The sequence below is a fragment of the Antennarius striatus genome, chromosome 16 (genome assembly GCF_040054535.1).
Source record: "Antennarius striatus isolate MH-2024 chromosome 16, ASM4005453v1, whole genome shotgun sequence".
NCBI lineage: Eukaryota > Metazoa > Chordata > Actinopteri > Lophiiformes > Antennariidae > Antennarius > Antennarius striatus.
Genome location: NC_090791.1, coordinates 14878825 through 14899244, shown reverse-complemented (window position 1 = coordinate 14899244; position 20420 = coordinate 14878825). Strand labels below are relative to the sequence as shown.

The 20420-nt window shown below is 42.8% G+C and overlaps 1 protein-coding gene across 4 annotated transcripts in view; it reads left to right on the top strand.

Moving 5' to 3' along the window:
• Window positions 1–20420, top strand: part of adgrl1a (adhesion G protein-coupled receptor L1a) — a 94086-nt gene that overhangs the window by 71353 nt on the left and 2313 nt on the right. For all 4 annotated transcript variants that reach the window (XM_068336921.1, XM_068336923.1, XM_068336922.1 and 1 more), the window contains 20 exons: window positions 2179–2386; window positions 2563–2827; window positions 3630–3957; window positions 4985–5278; window positions 6555–6658; window positions 7653–7838; window positions 8056–8094; window positions 9805–9985; window positions 10143–10265; window positions 11582–11790; window positions 11879–12052; window positions 12721–12930; window positions 13205–13425; window positions 13706–13772; window positions 13931–14022; window positions 14144–14312; window positions 14445–14600; window positions 15638–15734; window positions 18748–18870; window positions 20266–20283. In XM_068336921.1, the coding sequence (XP_068193022.1) occupies window positions 2179–2386; window positions 2563–2827; window positions 3630–3957; window positions 4985–5278; window positions 6555–6658; window positions 7653–7838; window positions 8056–8094; window positions 9805–9985; window positions 10143–10265; window positions 11582–11790; window positions 11879–12052; window positions 12721–12930; window positions 13205–13425; window positions 13706–13772; window positions 13931–14022; window positions 14144–14312; window positions 14445–14600; window positions 15638–15734; window positions 18748–18870; window positions 20266–20283 (3264 nt within the window). The remainder of the gene's footprint in view (window positions 1–2178; window positions 2387–2562; window positions 2828–3629; window positions 3958–4984; window positions 5279–6554; window positions 6659–7652; window positions 7839–8055; window positions 8095–9804; window positions 9986–10142; window positions 10266–11581; window positions 11791–11878; window positions 12053–12720; window positions 12931–13204; window positions 13426–13705; window positions 13773–13930; window positions 14023–14143; window positions 14313–14444; window positions 14601–15637; window positions 15735–18747; window positions 18871–20265; window positions 20284–20420) is intronic.

Below are 20420 nucleotides of genomic sequence, written 5' to 3'. Positions count from 1 at the left end.
TATTCCCTAGAGGCATTACAAATGCAGACTGCCCTTTACGAAACTATGTTATCATTTTCACTGCCATGGCAACAGATGATTTTATTACTAGCATTTATACTATTATTTTTGAGGTTGGTCATCCTTTTGGTGGCTGTAGAGCGCAGACTTGTTTGTGTTCTTTTGTGCTTTAATTCGCCTTGAGGGAGAGTGTTCCTGGCTTTTTTTGTGGGTCACCTACATGCAGAGCCTCTGCATTGCTTTCGACATGCTGTTTATTTCTCTATTTACAGTAGCGTTGTATTTCTAAAGCAGTGTCCTACTTTTAGGGAGATTTCAGCCCCCCTCTATATCTTTCTGCTCTGATAAAACCTCACCCTTTACAGTCTTCATTTTGGAATGGACAGCTTCCATCTCCATGTAATGCTCTCCTGTTGTGTTTCCACAGAAAAAGATGTCATTTGATTGTAAAATGTGAGTTTCCATGGATATTAGTCAAGAAATTAATTGTTCAGCTGTCTGAAAGTGCCAAATTTAATATTTCTCTTTACATTATCTTGCATATTTCAGTCAGCCAAGTTGGTGTTTGCCAAGCAAACACTTCTTTTGAAAAAGGATTTTGGTTTGCCAATGTAGCTTGACAAGCCTCCTGTGATGAGTCTGTTGTTCAGAGCGCATATATTCAAGCGTTGATTAGACTCCTCTTTGGCTGCCAGTCTCAATCCTTGTTGGACCCCATCAGACAGAGAAGGGAAATTTTTAAGTGGCCCAACATCACAGATCACCAACCACTACAGTATCAAGAGCAACACCATAGGCAATCAAAAGAGAAGGCTGGATTTCCAGATGCTCGGGGCAACTCTCCCATTTGTTTAATGTGATCCTCCTCCTCCTCCTCCAGGCACAATATTCACCGTAATCTAAGCTTATCGAGATCCACAACACAGTCACTGTGTGACAGTATAGACATCCACATTCCTACATGTTGTTCATGTTGTATAGATGGAATATTTCTGCCTGTCTGTGCATCCAAGTGTGCTCTATGTCATATGTGTCCAAATGCCCCGCAGCCTCCAATTAGTTCAGAGAGGCATTCAATCATGAGGTGGCCAGCAGGTGTCCGCTTCTGTCGCCCCTGCAAGCCATAGGGACACAAATATAAACTGGCAGAACAGTTCTGGGGACTCTGTTGTAGCCTGTAGTGCCTCCAACACTGCGTTGTTGATACTCCTGTGAAGTCAAAGCGGTGAGGATACCAGCAGCTTTCCTCATAGATCACCTGACACACCTGGTGGTCCCAGGGCACTTTGCCAATTTACACCAGTCCCCAATGGATGACATCGACCTGTCGAAAGCACTCTTGCTTTGTGTGTGTTTGTGTGTGTGTGTGTGTTTGTATGGATTTTGTGCAAGGGTTCCCATTTGTGTGTGTGTGTGCGTGCGTGCTTGCGTGCGTGCGTGTGTGTGAGTGTGTGTGTGTGTGTGTGTCTGTCTGTCTGTCTGTCTGTCTGTCTGTCTGTCTGTCTGTCTGTCTGTCTGTCTGTGTGTCTGTGTGTGTGGCATGACTGATGTGTGAAGTGCAGTGGCTGTTGCTGAGGAAGGGGAGGCTTGGCTAGCCTCATATCTTTTTGCCTTCTTTTTCTTGGAGACTTCATTCTTGACTGAGAGCCAAATTTGAGGCCTAATAAAACAAGATCCACAATTACTCTGTTACCACCCGGCAGCAAATCGGAGAAGCGGAGCTCTTTAAAATAAAAAAAATACACAATCAAATCAAATGTAGGCCAAGATAAATTCGATTAGAGACTACATCTAAGTCGTGGCTGCAGCCAGAAATCACCCATTTATCATATCCAGACACCTCCACAAAGCTGCGAATAAATGAGCTTTTATATGTTCCTTCATTTTATATCTGATATTGTACCCCACCTCACTCTCCCATCTCCTCCATTCTCCTCCTCGTCTTTGTCTACTTTTCAATTCTTAACTCACTTTTATCTACTCACATCTTTCTTCTGTCCTCTCCATGCTTCTCTTCTGTTCTATATTCCATGGTCTTATGCTTTTTCCCATTTCCTCTCTCCCTCCCTTCCCATCTCCACATCTTTCATTTTTGCAATGCTTTCTTTTCATTTTCTGTGTCTTCCTTTTTTCCCCTCTTCTCTTCCTCTCTGCCCCAACACACCTACTCTACGCCAGTCTTTGTGTGTCCGGGGAAACTACTGCGGGTGCAGGCAGCCAGCTCCCTGCAGGAGGCGGAGCACCAGGCGGGGGCATGGTGTAAGGACCCGCTGCAGTCTGGGGACCGCCTGTACGTCATGCCCTGGACCCCCTATCGCACTGACATGTTGTATGAGTACGCTTCCTGGGAAGACTTCAAACAGAGCCGAGCCACCACCACCTACAAGTGAGGGCACCCCCCACTGTGCTGGTTGATACAATATCATCTGCTGCTGTATTGATATATTGGCCTTTAATGTGACTGTAGATGGTGATAGCATAGTAGCCATGGTAGCATAGCATTGTAGATTTGAATTGACTTCAACTCCAACTCCTTTCATCCCTGTGCTTCTACCTTAACAGGTTACCCAACAGAGTTGATGGAACAGGGTTTGTGGTGTATGATGGTGCAGTATTTTACAACAAAGAACGCACAAGGAACATTGTCAAGTATGACTTAAGGACACGAATCAAGAGTGGTGAGGCCATCATCACAAATGCAAACTACCACGACACCTCGCCCTATCGCTGGGGAGGAAAATCAGACATTGACCTGGCCGTGGATGAGAACGGTCTGTGGGTGATCTATGCCACCGAGTCCAACAACGGGCGACTGGTGGTCAGCCAGGTGAGAGAGCAGCGCAGCACAGAAGGAGATGAGATACAGATTATAAAGGCAAGAGTGGATTATCTCAAAATCGCATCTGTGTAGTCAGATCAGATGCTAAATCTGAATGAACTATTGAGATTTGTGCAAAGAAAAATCTCTTTAAAATGTTTGGGACTAATTTTCAATCCAATCATATCCAAAAACTAATCTTCTCTGTTAAAATAAATGTTTATCATGTTTTGGATATGTGCACGTAAACAGCTTGATTTTTGGTTTCAAATATTGGATATTTTGTGAACAATAATATGTCATCCTTTAGTCATCAACAAACTGTATTTATCAATTATTTGGAACCTAATACAAACATATCAAACTGTTCATCATAAAAAAGTCCCTGTTAGTTTGCCCTGCTTCAAATAAACTGAAGCCGCTTTGCATTAAATCCTCTTACAGGTTTCCATGAAGCTTTACGTTTTTGTGAAGAAGTGCTGCTGAATAAACAAGAGCAACATGATGAAAGTCACATTGAAACAATTCTCCTTTCTGTTACTGAAGAGATGGTTAAGTGCAGGTGTATTAACCCTGAGCTGCCTCTGTACTCCCCTCCATTTATTTAGGTGCCAGAAGAACGTTAAATATTCAGCACATTCAGAGATAAAAAAAAAAAACAATCACAGAAATCAAATACAAGCAGACGTGCTCCTTTTGTCATATCTGAAAGGGTGAATCTAAAAGAGTTATTTCCAAAATGAAACTGGCCAAAATTATTATTTATATGTAAAGACCTGGCCCAGTACAGCCTTTCCCCTTCTCCCATTAGGTGAATCCTTACACTCTTCGCTTCGAAGGCACCTGGGAGACCAGCTTTGACAAGAGGATGGCATCCAACGCCTTCATGGCGTGCGGGGTCCTTTACGCAGTGCGGTCAGTCTACCAGGACGATGACAGTGAAGCAGGCGGAGACCTGGTGATGTATGCCTACAATACCAACCGTGCCCGAGAGGAGCCTGTCAACATCCCCTTCCCCAACCCCTATCAGTACATTTCCTCCGTGGACTACAACCCCCGGGACAACCAGCTTTATGTGTGGAACAACTACAACGTGCTGCGCTATGCACTAGAGTTTGGACCACCTGATCCCACAACAAGTAAGGACTCATCCCATGGAAAATACACAATATAAGGTGCATGGAGCAGCACTGGAGTAGAATTATCCTCAATGATCCTATAAATTATAATTGTGAGATGTGTTTTTTATTCTGGGATGGACTATCAAAAAAATTCTGATATGTTTCTCCAATTTTAAAGATAATATTGTTCCTAAAATTAATTTTTATTAACCCTGTAAAAGGTAACTTTGGATGAAAATTGCCATAATTCAAGCAGTCCAATCTCAAGTGTGTAATCTTGGTGTTTCTTATCTAACATTTGAGGCCTAAGATACCAGATCCTTGTATTTCCATCCCCAGCCATAGTTAGAGTAAAGAGCTGCCTGTCAGGTATGACTGGTTTAGTACCTCATTTCAACTTATCTGTGTCACGAATAATAAAAATGTCATCCAGAAATGATAAGGGGAAGGATGAAATGGGAGCACCAAGCAACATTTTGGCATCAATATGAGAGGGAGGTTTGGATGTATTGTATATCTGAGCCACATAAAGCTCAGATTAGGTCCAGAGAGAGTCGAGGCACAGACACACGGGCGGCAGCACTCAAAGAACCGCGAGCTGTTTGATCTGTTGTGATTTTGTACTTGTGATTTGTTGCTTTTATCCTTGCATTAGGTTTGGTTGTTAGTGATGGTGACTTCTCTGATACATTTGATCAATTATTCATTCCCCCCAACTTGTGACGAGGCCTTTTTCTCCATCTCTTCCCCTTGCCTTTCCTAATCTCTCATGGGAGCAGGCTTTGAGAGACTCAAAAAAGTATTTGTCACCCCAATTATTATCAGGCTAACTTTTGAACTTCTGAGAGACATCCTACGTTCACATGGATGTGTCCTTTTCTCTCTTGATGTATCTCTATTTTTTTTTTTTGCCTTTTGCTTTTCCTGCTGGGTTCTGCTGCTCTCTTACAAATCCTCTCCACCCTTTTGTAACTTTCTTTTTATCTCTCGCTCACTGTGAGTCTCTCCTCTTTCCTTTTTCTGTGTTAATCCTTGGTTACTTCAGGTCCTCTGACGACCACCCAAGTGACCACTACTCTGCCAGCCAGGCCCTTTACATCCAGCGCCAGCCCCTCTACCGCTCGCCCTCTGGCCCCCACCTCACGCCCAATAGGCTCTATTAACAAGCATCCTGATCTGCGGCCGATAACAGCCACCGTGCCTGTCACTCGCCGGCCGCCCCGCCCCCCTGAAGGTCCGGACTCCCACATCTGCGAGGCGAAGCTGGTCCGTGGTGTTCAGTGGCCCACCACGCAGAGAGGAGAAACAGTAGAGCGCCCATGTCCCAAAGGATCTCTCGGTGAGGACCTGCACGCATTTTTTACTCTTCATATAACAAGCAAATGGGTGTTTTGTGTTAAAGCGTACTTACTTACACATTACATCCTCCATGCATGTGTTTGCATGTTTGCATGAGGAGATGATCAGCATGTTTGTGCTCTCCCGCTTGTATTTTTCCACTCTTGTTTTGTGCCTGCGATGTTCCCACCAGCACACCGTCCCTTAGGACTTGCAGATGAAAGCCTGTCCACCACAAATGAAAGCTCATCGCCTGCAGAAAGCAGAGCTGATTGAAAGTAGCAAATAATGAAATGAGAGGCAAGACAACACAGACTTCACCTCTTTTCATGTTAGTTTCTATACATCTAAACATCAGGCATCAAAAAGCTATATTTAGTCGGAGGCAAGAGACAATCCCTCCATCTTCCTCTCCAGTGCCTTTCACGGGTTCTCTAGGTCGTCTGCAGAAATAGCAGTAACATTAATTTAGCAGCTAGTTTAACGGCTGCATCTTGGCAGAGCTCTCAGACCCAATCTGTGGTCGATGAAGGAGGGTATGGAGAGAAGCGGGAGGGATGAGAAAAACTCTGTCAGAGAGGTAGAAAGGGGGTATGAAATGTAACGCCACATCTGCTCTGATCCCTCTACAACTGTGAAACAGCGCTGCATTGTCTCTGTCCTCTCTGCTCCTCTGTTCTGCCTTTATCGCTCATTCTCTCCCACCATGGTTTCGCTTCTCTGCTTTGTCTTTGTGATTTGACATTGGTTATTTGTGTTGGCAGCAGCAGATAGGCCCCCTCTTTGGTTTTATTTCAATGCAGTGTCCTTTCTCTGCAGCCTCGTAACTAAACCAAAAAAATAAAAAATCTAACATGAAATGAGGATTGGAGGAAGGTCATTCCCTTCAAGTGTTTTTGTTTGATAATGAGGAGTCATATCTAATGTCTTCCGTGTGTGTGTGTGTGTGTGTGTGTGTGTGTGTGTGTGTGTGTGTGTGTGTGTGTGTGTGTGTGTGTAGAGTATATGCAGATCTACCTTTTAAATCATTACACCCCACATTTTCTCCACTTTACCCCTCCCCCCCTTTTCACCATCTTATCTTCAAACACTTAGTCTTCCACATTTTTAAAATTCATTTCATCCAATTTTTCTCAAGTTATAAAAATGAATCTCCCTTTTTTTTCTCTAGTCCTCTCTCTCCTCCGCTCTCTCCTCCTTAATTGCAGGCACCTAATGCTTATTATCTCTCCATTACCTCCCTGTCCTCTGTTTCTTCTCCTTCCTCTTGTCTCCAGGCATTGCTTCGTTCCAGTGCTTGGCGGAGCAGGTCATGTGGAACCCAAGAGGTCCTGACCTGAGTAACTGCACCTCCCCTTGGGTCAACCAGGTGGCCCAGAAGGTGAGGCCTGGAGCTGGACCCATGGCCGTGGGTCCGTTGCCTCCTTCTGCCCCACTGCTCCCACCAGCCTCCCTGTCCACCTCCACATATTAACATATCTCAAGGCTGGCCTAATTAAAATACAGAATCATTCTAGCCAGCCCTCCATTACAACACATCTGCTTTTGATACTTAATTAACTTTCTTTTTTCCCTAATATACTTTAATTACAGCTAGGTTAAATTATTTTTTAAAAATCCAGCTCAAGGCCTCTCAGCTAGCAAACCGCTCTGTTGCTTTCAATTTCTCCATTGTACATTATATACCTCATCATACCTCTTCAGTAGCTGGACATCTTGGTCTCTAGATGATGCATCATGATTTTAATTTAGATCAATCCTGCTCATATTGCTCTACTCCATTACAATGCATCCAAAAATAGTGAGAACAATGTCCAATTTTGTCAACAGCTTTCGGAAAAGTTCAGATAATGCAAATCAAAAGTAAACTGGTTTACATGGCAATGTTTCTGCAGGAAAAAACCCTGAATATTTATCAATGCATACCCTCGACCAGCTTTTTTGAACCGTATGCATGTGCCTGGAAGGGAGAGGAGCATCATGTTGGAACATTACATCAGTGGAAGAATCCATTATACGTTCTCCTTTTGGCAAAAATCAATTGCATTTGCAAAGTGGCTGCTAAGGGCGTGATTTGCAATTGCAGCTAGGAGAATAGAAACCTCACAATGTGTTCTACAAGAGCTATCTTTGTTAACAATGCAGCAAGAGGGGCTGATAATGAAGTTTTTTTTCATTACTAAACAAATAGCACGCAAACAGAGCTTTGTGTTTTTATTGAGACAAACTCAACACATGAGGTTTTCTGGTCATTTCAGTCTGCGTGTAAATGTTTAACGGTTGGGGTTTTCCAAACATTTGAAATGTGCCTCAGCTAATTGAGGCAGATCTGTTTTATTGTCCTTACACCATCGTTTGTGTGCGTTCGTGCGCAGATTAAGAGCGGCGAGAACGCTGCCAACATCGCTGGAGAGCTGATGAACCACACTCGAGGTCGCATCCAGGCTGGAGATGTCAGCTCATCCGTGCGACTGATCGAGCAACTGCTGGACATCCTGGATGCCCAGCTGCAGGCCCTGAGGCCCGGGAATAAGGAGTCAGCCGCAAGAAACTACAACAAGGTAGAAGAAGGCGTAAACAAACTCTTAAGTATACACACAGCAATGTCGAAGTTTAATTCAGGCATTAGAAAAGCACAATAAAGCTAATGCAAATTTAGCCCCCTAGTGCTCATGCAAGGATGAGTGAGTTTTTAATTTACAGGGTTTTTTTGTTTAGCTGTTTAATTCCTTTGCTTTGTTTCTTCTTTTTTTCTTTTTCTTTTTTTTTGCCTTCCAGCTCCAGAGGCGAGAGCGGACCTGTCGAGCCTACATCCAGGTAGCTTTTTGCTTTTGTCTGCCTGTTTTACATGCCTGTGGAGTAGGTCTGCTCTATGCCTTAGAATAACTGAGGGGAGATAAATCCTTGAGCAGACAAGGTTTGTGGATGATATTCCTTTTGCTCAGTGTTCTGTATTATGATTTATATTGCCTTTAGAATCATTGCTATTCTATTTTGTACTGAAGAGCAGTATGAGTAACTTTTGGAATAACTCCTGGTAGACAACATGTATAGTATTTAAATGTACGGGTAGTGTTTCCTGGAGCGGGGAGAGATGATTTGCAGTTTTTCTATGTCTCTTGGTGTGCGTATCTTTGAAATAGGGGTTCAGTTAATGCGTGAATCATCTGTCTTTGACATAATCGTAGTGTTGTCGGACTATGCCTGGCTGTATATTATTGGCCGTGGCTTCATTGTGCTCCACAATATGTTAGAATATCTGTGACTCGGAGAAAATGTAATCTGACAATGGTATAAAAGGCAACAATTTGTGCTACTATACCCTTCTGTGCCTCTTCAATATTTGTGCAATATCTCTAGTTCTGAGAAAGCTGTAATGTAATATCATGAAAAGGCCTTGCGTATGCTTCTCTGTAAAGATGAAACGCGGCACTCTGCAGCAGCCTTTTGTGTCTTGACCTGTCTGCAGGATACTATAGTCTGACACCATATCCCTGATCTCCCCTGATGGAAGATGAATGTAAAGACTGTTGTATAGAAAATAACTGACCTTAATTTTTACTTCCTGCAAGTTTGCTTCTCCACAACCCTACATTCAAGTAATAAACCATACACACCGTCCACTTTGCTCTTCAGTAGCCAATTGCATTCTGAGGCAAAATCCATTTAGTTAACAGCAATGCTTTTTATTCCACACAGCAGTCAATCCTTCATTTTGAGAAGACCACGCAGGAGAATTACATGATTCATCAAGCAGGCTGCTCCAATAAATTGAGTGGCTGATATAACCATAAAAATTGCCATTAAATGAATTGTAAGTGTGAAATAGAATGGTGATATGTCTGACATAGCACAGCAATAAATGTAGTGAAGAGGAATGTTGACTCTTTTGGAAATTATAATGAAACAGTATTGATATTGAGGTGGTCAACTAATGCATTTACACTCAGTGCTTTTGTTAAAAAAAAGAGTAATGTTGAGAAATTAACAACATAACTATTAATCGGCAAAATTACTAATTAACGGCTAATAGAACGGACTGCGAGATACTCTGTCCATGAACCAGAGTCTGATGATTAGTGATGGATATCTGTGAATCTGCACTTGGAGCACATTCTAATGAATTGTCCCAGATTTACTCTGAACTGTGTACTAAAAGGCACCAATGAATAATAATTAGTGTCCTATAATGAATCTCTTATCTTGTGTGCCCTCATGTGCAGTGGAATATCATTCTGAATTCTTTACTTCATGATTACTTACCCATTAGTAACTTTTTCTAATGTCTCCTCCGTAAGCGCTGCAAATTAAAAGGGAGATCCTAGTGAGCTGAGAAATAGCTGTTAAAGTTGTAAATGAATCAATGATATGAGAGGATTTTAGAAAACTTCTTTAAAAAACTCAAGTTGAGTTTCATTGATATTTATTTGAATATTTACTGTGTTCTGGGTTTTTGGCACCTGGTTGTGAGGCATGCTACTAATAGCAGTATATTCTAATGAATGCTGCCCCTGCTGCTTGTGCCAGGCGGTGGTCCGGACAGTAGACAATCTGCTGCGTCCTGAGGCCCTGGAGTCGTGGCAGGACATGAACAACACGGAGCAGGCCCACACTGCCACCATGCTGCTGGATGTGCTGGAAAAAGGCGCTTTCCTGCTGGCCAACAATATGTATGGGACTCGATTTGTTGACAGTGAGCCCAGCATTGGTAAGAAAATCATATTAACGATAGTTAGCTATGATAGATGAGTGATGATTCACAGTTGGGACCAAAGATTACTGAAATTTTAACTCTCCTTTTTTATTTTTTTATTTTTTAAATTAGTAGCTCAGAAAGCTTCATAATTGTGTGTTCCCTCCATCAGATCTGGAGGTGCACGTCCTCAACACAGAGATGGACCTGCAGGACTTGTCCTTCCCACCCAGCGACACCAGCGACAGCACCATCCAGCTCTCAGCCTCCACTATTAAACAGTACAGTCGCAACGGTCAGCAGCCCGTACCAAGTGTTGCCCTAACCCTGACTCTAACCATAACCCCAGCCCTGCCCTAACCCAAACTCTACCACAAACCCTAACTCTAACTCTGCCCTAACGCTAACCATAATATAACCCTAATCCTACCATAACCCCAACTCTAACCCTAATCCTATAATAACCCTAACTTTAACCCTACCCTAATCCTACCCCAACCTTAATCCTAATCCTACCATAACTCTAACCCTAATCCTACTTTAACTCTAACCAGACCATAACCCTAACCTAACCCAAACTCTACCACTAACCCTAACTCTAACTCTACCCTAACTCTAACCATATCATAACCCTAATCCTACCATAACCCCAATTCTAACCCTAATCCTACCATAACGCTAACTCTAACCTGCCCTAATCCTACCCCAACCCTAACCCTAATCCTACCATAAACCTAACTCTAACCCTACTCTAATCCTACCCCAACCTTAACCCTAATCTTACCATAACCCTAACTGTAGCTCTAATTCTACCCTAATTCTATCCCTACCCTAACCCTAACCCGAACACCTGAGAAGTTGCCCTCGTGTTTCCTTGTGTTTTACAGAATCCATATGCAGGCGACTCAGTTATTAGTTTATGAAATGGGCTAACCAGATTAACAGAAGTGCTGAGACAAATTCTTTTCTTGATGGTTTCTTAACAGCAGTCTTAATAGAATAGTTGGGGAGGCGTGTAGATTACAATCGGTCCCAGTCTAAGAGAGCAATCTCAGCACTCACTCTCTCCTCTCGTCCGCATTCCGCTCCGCTGCCTCGTCTCTCCGCCATCTTATCCCCCTCTCTCATCTCTCTTGTTTCTAGCCTCCCCCCCCCGTCATCTCCCTCTCTCCATCACCCCCCTCCTCCCTCCCTTATCCCGTACCCTTTTCTGTTTTCTGTCTCCGCTCGGCTCTGCAGTGGGAATGAGATTAGAATGATTGAAACAAACGCACATGAAATATTCATATGGAATAATAAGAGATCTGTGAATGCTTGAGGGATGAATGTTCCATTGCCCTCCACATTAAATCTCACACTCTTCCACCAGTCAAAATGAAACGGTCCTTACCATCATTCTAACCTTCACTAACTCTCTCTCTATCTCTCTCTCGTTCCCCCTGTCACTCCCCACCCTCTATCTCTGTCTGTCTCGCTGCCATTACCATATTTTGCCCCGATTCCTGCATTTTTTTTTACTCCCCCGCCTCCCTCCTTAGTGCTTCATTGTTCTTCCTTTTCATAAAACATCTGCTTTCTTTTTCTGATTTGTTTCTCTCCTTCTCTGTACAGGTCAGGTGAAGGTGGTGTTCATCCTGTATAAAAACTTGGGGTCCTTCCTGTCCACTGAGAACGCCACGGTGAAGATGGAGGTGGAGGGGCCGAGCCACGAAAGAAAGCGTCTGGCCGTCAACTCCCATGTCATCGCTGCCTCCATCAACAAAGAGTCCAGCAGGGTGTTTCTCACCGAGCCAGTGGTCTACACACTCAAACATCTACAGGTGCATAAATCCAACCATTATCATGCATAATCTATATTTGCACAAACTTTATCGATAACCTTTCCTTCCCCTTTTGTTCTTTAAATAGCTGGAGAATTATTACACCCCAAACTGCTCCTTCTGGAACTACTCCGAGCGCTCTATGACAGGCCAATGGTCATCGCAGGGCTGCAAGCTCATCGACACCAACAAAACACACACCGTCTGCTCCTGCAGCCACCTCACCAACTTCGCTGTGCTGATGGCTCACCACGAGTCCGACGTGAGTGAACGAGGGCGTCAGACGCACGGTCAAAATGAAAGTGGCGGTTCTTTTATGCAGACACTTCAGCGCTCAAGCATTAACACCCACTCACTATCAGTCATGCACACACACACACACACACATGCGCACACACACACACACACACACACACACACACACACACACACACACACACACACACACACACACACCTGCACTTTAATGTATCATCTCAAGGCTGACAAGCTCTTTGTTTTGAATTTTCCCTTTTCCTTCTTTCACTCTGACATTCAGGGAGGTGCATACTTGCAAATTCATCTGCTCCTACTCCTAGCTGACATTCACATGAGTTTGATTGTCATGTATTTTTTCAGGATGTCTTTTCTCTTGTCTCTGTACTTAAGCTCATTGAATATATTTACAAATATTAAATAAAAGAATTTTTCTCTCTCTCTTTCCTCCCCCGTCTGTTCTGTCTATTTGTGTGTCATTTCTTCTTCCCTCCGCCATTCTGTCTTTTATCTTCACTCCTCATCTCCCTCCGCTTTTTCTCTCTCCACTTGTCTGATGCTGTTATGGCTCTCTCTCTCACCCTTTCTCACACACACACACACACACACACACACACACACACACACACACACACACACACACACACACACACACACACACTGCCTGGATCTCAGTTCCAGGGTCGAATGCATGAACTGATCCTATTTGTGATCACCTGGGTGGGGATTGTCATCTCCCTCGTCTGTCTAGCCATCTGCATCTCGACTTTCTGCTTCCTGCGGGGCCTGCAGACCGACCGCAACACCATCCACAAGAACCTCTGCATCAATCTCTTCATCGCCGAGCTCCTCTTTCTCATCGGTATCGACAAGACTGAGTATCATGTGAGTTCTCAGTCACATTTTAACTAACGATGTTGAGTTCTCACTCACAAATGTGGGATTTTTTTTTTTTTTTGTAATAAAATTTTACTGCTCTTTTAAAAAATGCTGCAGTACATTGTCTCCTTTACAACTTAGTGTGCACAGCTGTGACCTTTACAAAAATGAATGACAAGATCGTGTTCGGTTTTCCTAGCCGGCAGTGACTCTTCCTTCTTTCCTTTTCATTTCTCCATTCATTCCCTTCTCTTCTTCTCTATACTCCTCACATCTTCAGATTGCCTGTCCCATTTTTGCTGGCCTTCTGCATTTCTTCTTCTTGGCTGCCTTCTCCTGGATGTGTCTGGAGGGTGTGCAGCTCTATCTCATGCTGGTGGAGGTCTTTGAGAGCGAGTACTCCCGAAAAAAGTACTACTATTTGTGCGGCTACTGCTTCCCCGCACTGGTGGTTGGCATCTCAGCGGCCATAGACTACAGGAGCTATGGGACCAAGAAAGCGTACGTGTGAAGACAGGCCTTTTTCACCTGCAGATTGAGAAGTAGGATTATGATATTTCCCAAGCTGAACATCTAATATGCTGTGTGAACGGCACTTGCACCTCCCTGTGGACTGGCTTCTCTGAACACACTTAGCCAAAGCCTGATGATTAGCCTTCATAAGATAATCCTCTGAGGGAAATAATATGTGCATGTCTGCCTGCGTGTGCGCGCACGTGTCTGATAGTTTTGTTTTTGAGCTCGGTTGTGTGTAACTCCCTTTTCCTTTGTGCCTCTCCAGATGCTGGCTGCGAGTGGATAACTACTTCATCTGGAGCTTCATTGGACCCGTTTCATTTGTTATTATGGTATTAGCTTCACTGCCTGACAGTATATTCCTTTTTTTCTTTACTACAGTCAAATCAAAAATTTCACCACGGTTGTTTTGTATGAAAGTCGTCCTTTTTGGAGCAGACTCTATAATTCCCAAAATATTTATTTCATTCTGCTCATCCTCTGTCCTCAGCTCAACCTCATTTTCCTCATGATCACTTTACACAAGATGGTCCGCAACTCTTCAGCACTTAAACCCGACTCCAGTCGCCTAGACAACATTAAGTGAGTTCAGGTTACATAATTGGAAGCCTATTGAGAAGCCTACACTCATTATAAATACAGTTTTTACAAACAGGATTCAGTAGTAGTGTTATTAATCTGTTATCTGGTCTTCTTTCGTCAGATCATGGGCACTGGGGGCCATCGCCCTGCTGTTTCTGCTGGGCCTGACCTGGGCCTTTGGCCTCTTGTTCATAAATGAGAACACGGTAATTATGGCCTACCTGTTCACCACCTTCAACGCCTTCCAGGGTATGTTCATCTTCATCTTCCACTGCGCGCTGCAGAAAAAGGTAAATGCAAGATGGATTGATAGAAACGACATTTTTCTCCATCAGATCCTCGGCTGCTCCTCATTGGGTCAGGGACTGAAGTGTTTGTTTTGGGAGTAGCTTTAAAACCCGGTGGTATGATTTTTTTTGCAGGTCCATAAGGAGTACAGTAAGTGTCTGCGTCACTCCTACTGCTGCACTCGCACCTCCACCACCAGCTCCCACGGCTCCCTGAAGAACTCGGGCCTGCGTGCCAACAATCGCTACTACAGCGGCGGCCAAGCTCGCCACGTGGCAGCCCACAGACAGGTGCTGGCAGAACAGACCCACACTCATCAAAAGTGTCACACACAAAATACACAACTAAACCTGTTTGTTCTTTCACACATCAGTCAGACCTCCATTAAATTTAATTTGAACAAATGAAAAGTAATTGTGCCTGTCTGGTAAAATATTTTTCTCGTTTTTCTCCACTGGAATGAAACTAAAAATTGATTCATGCAGGTCTCCTGATGCAATCTGACATTTATAGAATTGTGTCAAAAAGTTGTCAAAATTAAACAAAAAATTAATACAAAATTTAATACACACACACACACACACACAGGCATGCACATATGATTATTTTTTTCCACGCTAGCGGTGTTTCATTTCCGTTATTTAAAAGGACTGTTGTGGAATTCTGAAGTGCAAAAAAAATCAATACCAATGACTTGCAGATTGCGATGCGAATCACTTTAATTTAATTGTATTCTTGATTTAGTTGTCAACCTCAGTCACATTTTTTTAATTGGCCAATGAAAGAGAAACACTCAGCAAACACCAGCGTCTTAATACGATTTGTTCTCACTTGAAACAGCCGGTGTGTTCACGTGTAATTTCTGCTTTTATGTTTCTGCCCATTACCAGCTGCCATGTGCTTTTCTACAGTAAATGACTCTGTGACAAAACCATCATTTGAAGCGCATTTACTACATACAGATTCAGGAATTGTCAGAGACGGCTGAAAATACTGGGCTTAATGGCACAGATTCATAATAAACACATTGATAGTTTGTCCTGTCAGTCAACAGACTTCCAACAATACAAGATGACTCTTCCAGATGACAATCCTATCAGCAGCTATGATCATGTCGCACACATCTCAAGGTTATGATGTGTGATAACTTGACATAAGTGTGTTTTTCTTTACCCAATGCTATCTGTTCTTCTGGCATGTTTCTCTGTTGTTCCTCATGGATTAGAGCAAGCCACACAGTTTTGATTACAGCACCCCCACATAGTCTGCCATTGCCTTTCTAAATTTAACTTGTCTGTAACTCATTTGGCTGTGCTCCCTCTTCCAGAGTCGGATCCGCAGGATGTGGAATGACACGGTGCGGAAGCAGACGGAATCTTCTTTCATGGCGGGAGATATCAATAGCACCCCAACGCTCAACCGTGGTGAGGCCTCCCTCCGTCACTTCTTTGCTTCGCTGAATTTAGTCAAGCACACTCTAATGCACACAGAAGCATGCTGGGATTTGCACAAATGAACAAAACAATGAATATGAGTACATATGGTCATGTTCAGAAAAAAATAAAATATAGATATTCAGAGAAAATTCCCAGCAGCAGCAGAAATGTGTGTGTGTATTTTTGATGGTATGCATTTGTGTTCTCTATTACACATTCCCATTTAACTCCTGTTATTGTAATTAAGTAGATTTCTAATTTAGTGTTTGTAGTTAATAATACAAATTCAACTCATAGATTATGAAAGCTGCTTCTATCCAGTAATGAAAGTTTAAGTGAAATTACAAATATCACAACATCTAAACTAACTTTTCAAAGTCAAATTCCGTGTTCAAAGCAAAAACAACTTAAAGCTCCTCATTATGCACAACGGCCCAACTAAGAATTAAAATATAATTAAAACAATCTCAGTCATTTAATTCATGGTAAAGCCGGGGGTAAATGCAATCTATATTGGGAAGATTAATTCATAATAAAGCATCATAATTTAATAGTTTTTTATGTTTGATATCATTAGTCTAAATAAAAATAGTAAACATAATAAAAATGGAATAAAAATAAATGGCCCCCAATTCCAAATTATTTATCTACTCTAGTGTTAGTTTTTGTTGTTGATCACATGCAGAGTATATATGTGTACAGGACCGACACACGCACACACACACTCTCACACACACACACACACACACACACACACACACACACACACACACACACACACACACACACACACACACACACACACACACACAGGTGTGCCCCCAAGGAGCAATTATAAAGTGGGCGGTGCCTTGCTCAGGGGCACCTCGGCAGTGCTCAGGAGGTGAACTGGTATCTCTCCACTGCCACTTCACACTCCATTTTTTGCACGTGTTATTTTATTGTATGTGTTGTGATGCCATTCTTTATTACAGCAGCCATTAACTGAGTTAACCTCAGTGTGAACTCATCTATTATTGTCGGGATTCTTCACACTTTAACACCAAGAGTCTTTGAATGCAGTGACACGTGCATCCTGTTTGTTCACAGGCTTAATACCTCATTCACAATTAATTAAATGATTTTAAATACGTAAGAAAAACAAGTCATCCATTACTATTGCAGCCATCGGTGAGGATGTGCATCTGTCTGGTCTGATGGGTCACTTGTTCGAACTTTCCCTCTGGTTAGAGCAGCCACTAGGCCGGGGGGCGCAGAGTGGATCATTCCATGTCAAATCAAACTACTGTGCTGTGAAGCTTTTATTTCCTGTGCTTCGCAGAAAAGTTGGCAGAAAGTGAAAGACAAAGGGGAGCACAAAAGAGGGGGGGGGGGGAGAAACAATGAGCGTTGCTATCATGTTGGAGTAATTAAAGAGGACGAATGTGGTGAAGAGATGCTGTGTTGTTATCGCTGGCATCTCAGCTCTCTTTGATTTCTCCACTTCACTTCTTTGTGAACCGCAATCTCTACTTGACAATAAAAAGTATCCAGAAGAGGATGTGTCGGTCTGTCTGCCTCTCTCTCTCTCTCTCTCTCTCTCTCTCTCTCTCTCTCTCTCTCTCTCTCTCTCTCTCTCTCTCTCTCTCTCTCTCTCTCTCTCTTAACGTAACTATCTTGTAATACCGACTTCATGAACAAATGTGATTTGAAAAATCAAAAAATCGCTTTCTTTTTCTCATGGCGTCAGCTTTTAAATGAAAAGTAAAACAAAAAGTGGTGAACCACTTTTTACAGACCAAGAGTTTTATAGATTGAAAAAACTAAGGAAAAAAGTAAAAGACAGGATTGTACAAGAGATGATTGTAGAGAAAAGATAATTGGGTTTTTTTCTTACTTTTGTCTGTTTGTTTGGGTTTTTTTTAGTTTGATAAGCTTGACATTATCCTCTTGACATGAATCTCTTTTGGATTTTGTGTCAAAGTGATTATTTTCTAATTTGACTCTCTCTTTCACACACACACACACACACACACACACACACACACACACACACACACACACACACACACACACACACACTACAGTCTCCCATGATTCTCCTTGCCCTACTTTCTCTTCAAATTTAAAGCTAAGTTCCTTTAATTTCCAACAGGACATTCCTATAAGTCACACACAGAGAGCACCCCTCCCAACTAATTTACCTTTTCTTTTTTTTTTTAACTCTGGAGTGAGAAACTGAGAAAGTGTGATTAGTCAGGACTCGACAAAATGAACCAGAGAATGGAGAGAGAGGCTTGTGTAGCACAGCAGAAAGATGGACAGGGTTGGGAAAATGACAAATAAATAGCTCCGTGTGAACACATTTTTTAAAAAAAATTCCTTGCTCTCTTGCTGTGTGATGAACAGTAGGCATGAGACCTGAAGGTTGCACTTTGCCTTGGACTACTCTCTGTCATGCTGTCCTATTTTTAATTTCATGGCATTTCTGTTTGAGGTGCCTCAGGCTGGAGCCATACATGGGCATTATACAACATTTTCAGTGCACCATTTCTTTGAATTATATTTGTCTTGTAGTGGCATTCACATTTCAGTAGAAAATTAACTGTGTTTCAATGGTTGCACCCCTAGACTACATAATGGCATGCATTACTGTTCTACCCCATCTGACTACATTGTTAGGAGCCAAAGGGGAAAAAAAGAACAAATGGCAATGCTTCAAACAGCACCTCTACCCTGCAATTGCATTTTTACTCAAAGGTTACAATCAGCAGCCATAAACATTGAAGAGAACACTGTGAAATGCATTACTCCATAAAGCAGCGGTGTGACAAAAAAATAGCCCCATCTGAATAAACAGCAAACATTTTCTTGATTCCAGATGTTATTAGCCCGCCGAGTTTGGAAAGGTGAATTTTAAAATGCTACACCTATTCTGAAAAATGTTCCTCTTGTGCTTGCTTTGCATACATTGGAGCCTGGTCCTTGATTTTATTCATTTTCTAAATGGCTGTTTCCACAGCAACCATGGGTAACCACCTTCTGACAAACCCCGTGCTGCAGACCCGGACCGGCACCTCTCCCTACAACACTCTGCTGGCTGAGAGCTTCACCCCGCCCTCGCCCGGCGTCTTCAACTCTACCGGTTAGCTCCTCGTAAACGCTGTGTGTGTGTGTGTGTGTTTGTGTGTGTGTGTGTGTGTGTGTGTGTGTGTGCAGTTTAGTCAGCATGTGTGTGTCAGCGGCATGCAGTCAGCTTGCTCTCATGCAGCATACATGCTTACTCCTGCATTTGACTACTTGCGCACACGCTCGTGTGTGTGTGTGTGTGTGTGTGTGTGTGTGTGTGTGTGTGTGTGTGTGTGTGTGTGTGTGTGTGTGTGTGTGTGTGTATTCGTGTGTGTGTTCGTGTGTGTGTGTGTGTGTGTGTGGCTTTTTCATAGTATGAAGCTGTCAAACAGATCCACTAGACTGAGCAGAATGGAGCTGAGCAGTGCCTACAGCCTCACCAGCCATCTGGTCTGATCTTGAATCTTCGTGAGAACATCCACAAATTGATTAGAAGTTTAGCTACAGCTGTGACTGCCAGATTATTCCAAGACAGTTTTCCTGTTGCCAGACAGTCCTTGTCTGAAATCATGGGAGCCGCAGAAAGGGATCAGACAACTTGTTGGCCGTGAGAAGTCCATCTGTGTGTCCATTGGTCAGCTGTACCTGTGTCTCTGTGTGTGTGTGTGTGTGTGTGTGTTTTAGAACATTGCTGCATCCTCACACCCCACTTTGCATGTCTGCTGAATAAGACCTGTTTCACCGGTATTCACTTTGAATGTGTGTGGCAGGTCGCTGGTTGACTGTGCACGCTCAAGAGTCTTTGGCCCAGTGTCTGAGAAATGAAATTTAAGTCGCTATTTCTATTAAATATTTTAAAACCTCTCTGCACAATACGTCAGGCCTGATGGGCCACAGGCCTGGCAGCCAAGACATTTTTAGAAGAGAGTGGGAGAGGAAGTAGGGAGAGCACTTCATTAGAATGTCTAATCACCCACACCAACACTGAACAGAAGAGTTACTACACATTAAGTTAAAAAAAACCAACACACTTTTTAGTGTGCTGTAGCTTTCGCTTCTGGTTTTGTGACAGCAGTTTGGGAGGAAGTTGTAAAAGTTGAGGTTGTAAAATAAACATTAGTGTTACACTGCAGGGTTTTGCATGAGTGATGCTCATATCTAGGTATCCTTGAGGATAGAGAGTGAATATCAAAAGCGCTTTCTGCGAATTAAAAGTAAATGAGGAGACAAGATGCCAGACACGCAGAAGTACATCCACGTAAATCTGAGTGAATATGATGGGAATGTGTTGGGAAGGGTCTGAAGGTCGGGTCCAAGCAAAGTGAAAAGAGGCATGTGGATATTTATATTTTCTAGAAATGATTCTCTTTGTTTCGAGACAAATCAACTGACTGTTACATTCTTAGAGAGCATTTCCTGACTAGTGTGTCTCGTTTTATTCACTCCACATGACTTTCTCTGGTTTGCGCAGGAACGTTTCGTGACCCAAGTAAGTGTAACTGCCTTCATGACCTCACTGTACATTTTACTATTTAAACCATCTGATGGTATTCTCTTCCTGACATTGAGTCTGTATGATAATAATGATAATGGTCAAACCCTCTGTTGTCTGTCTCTCCTCTATGT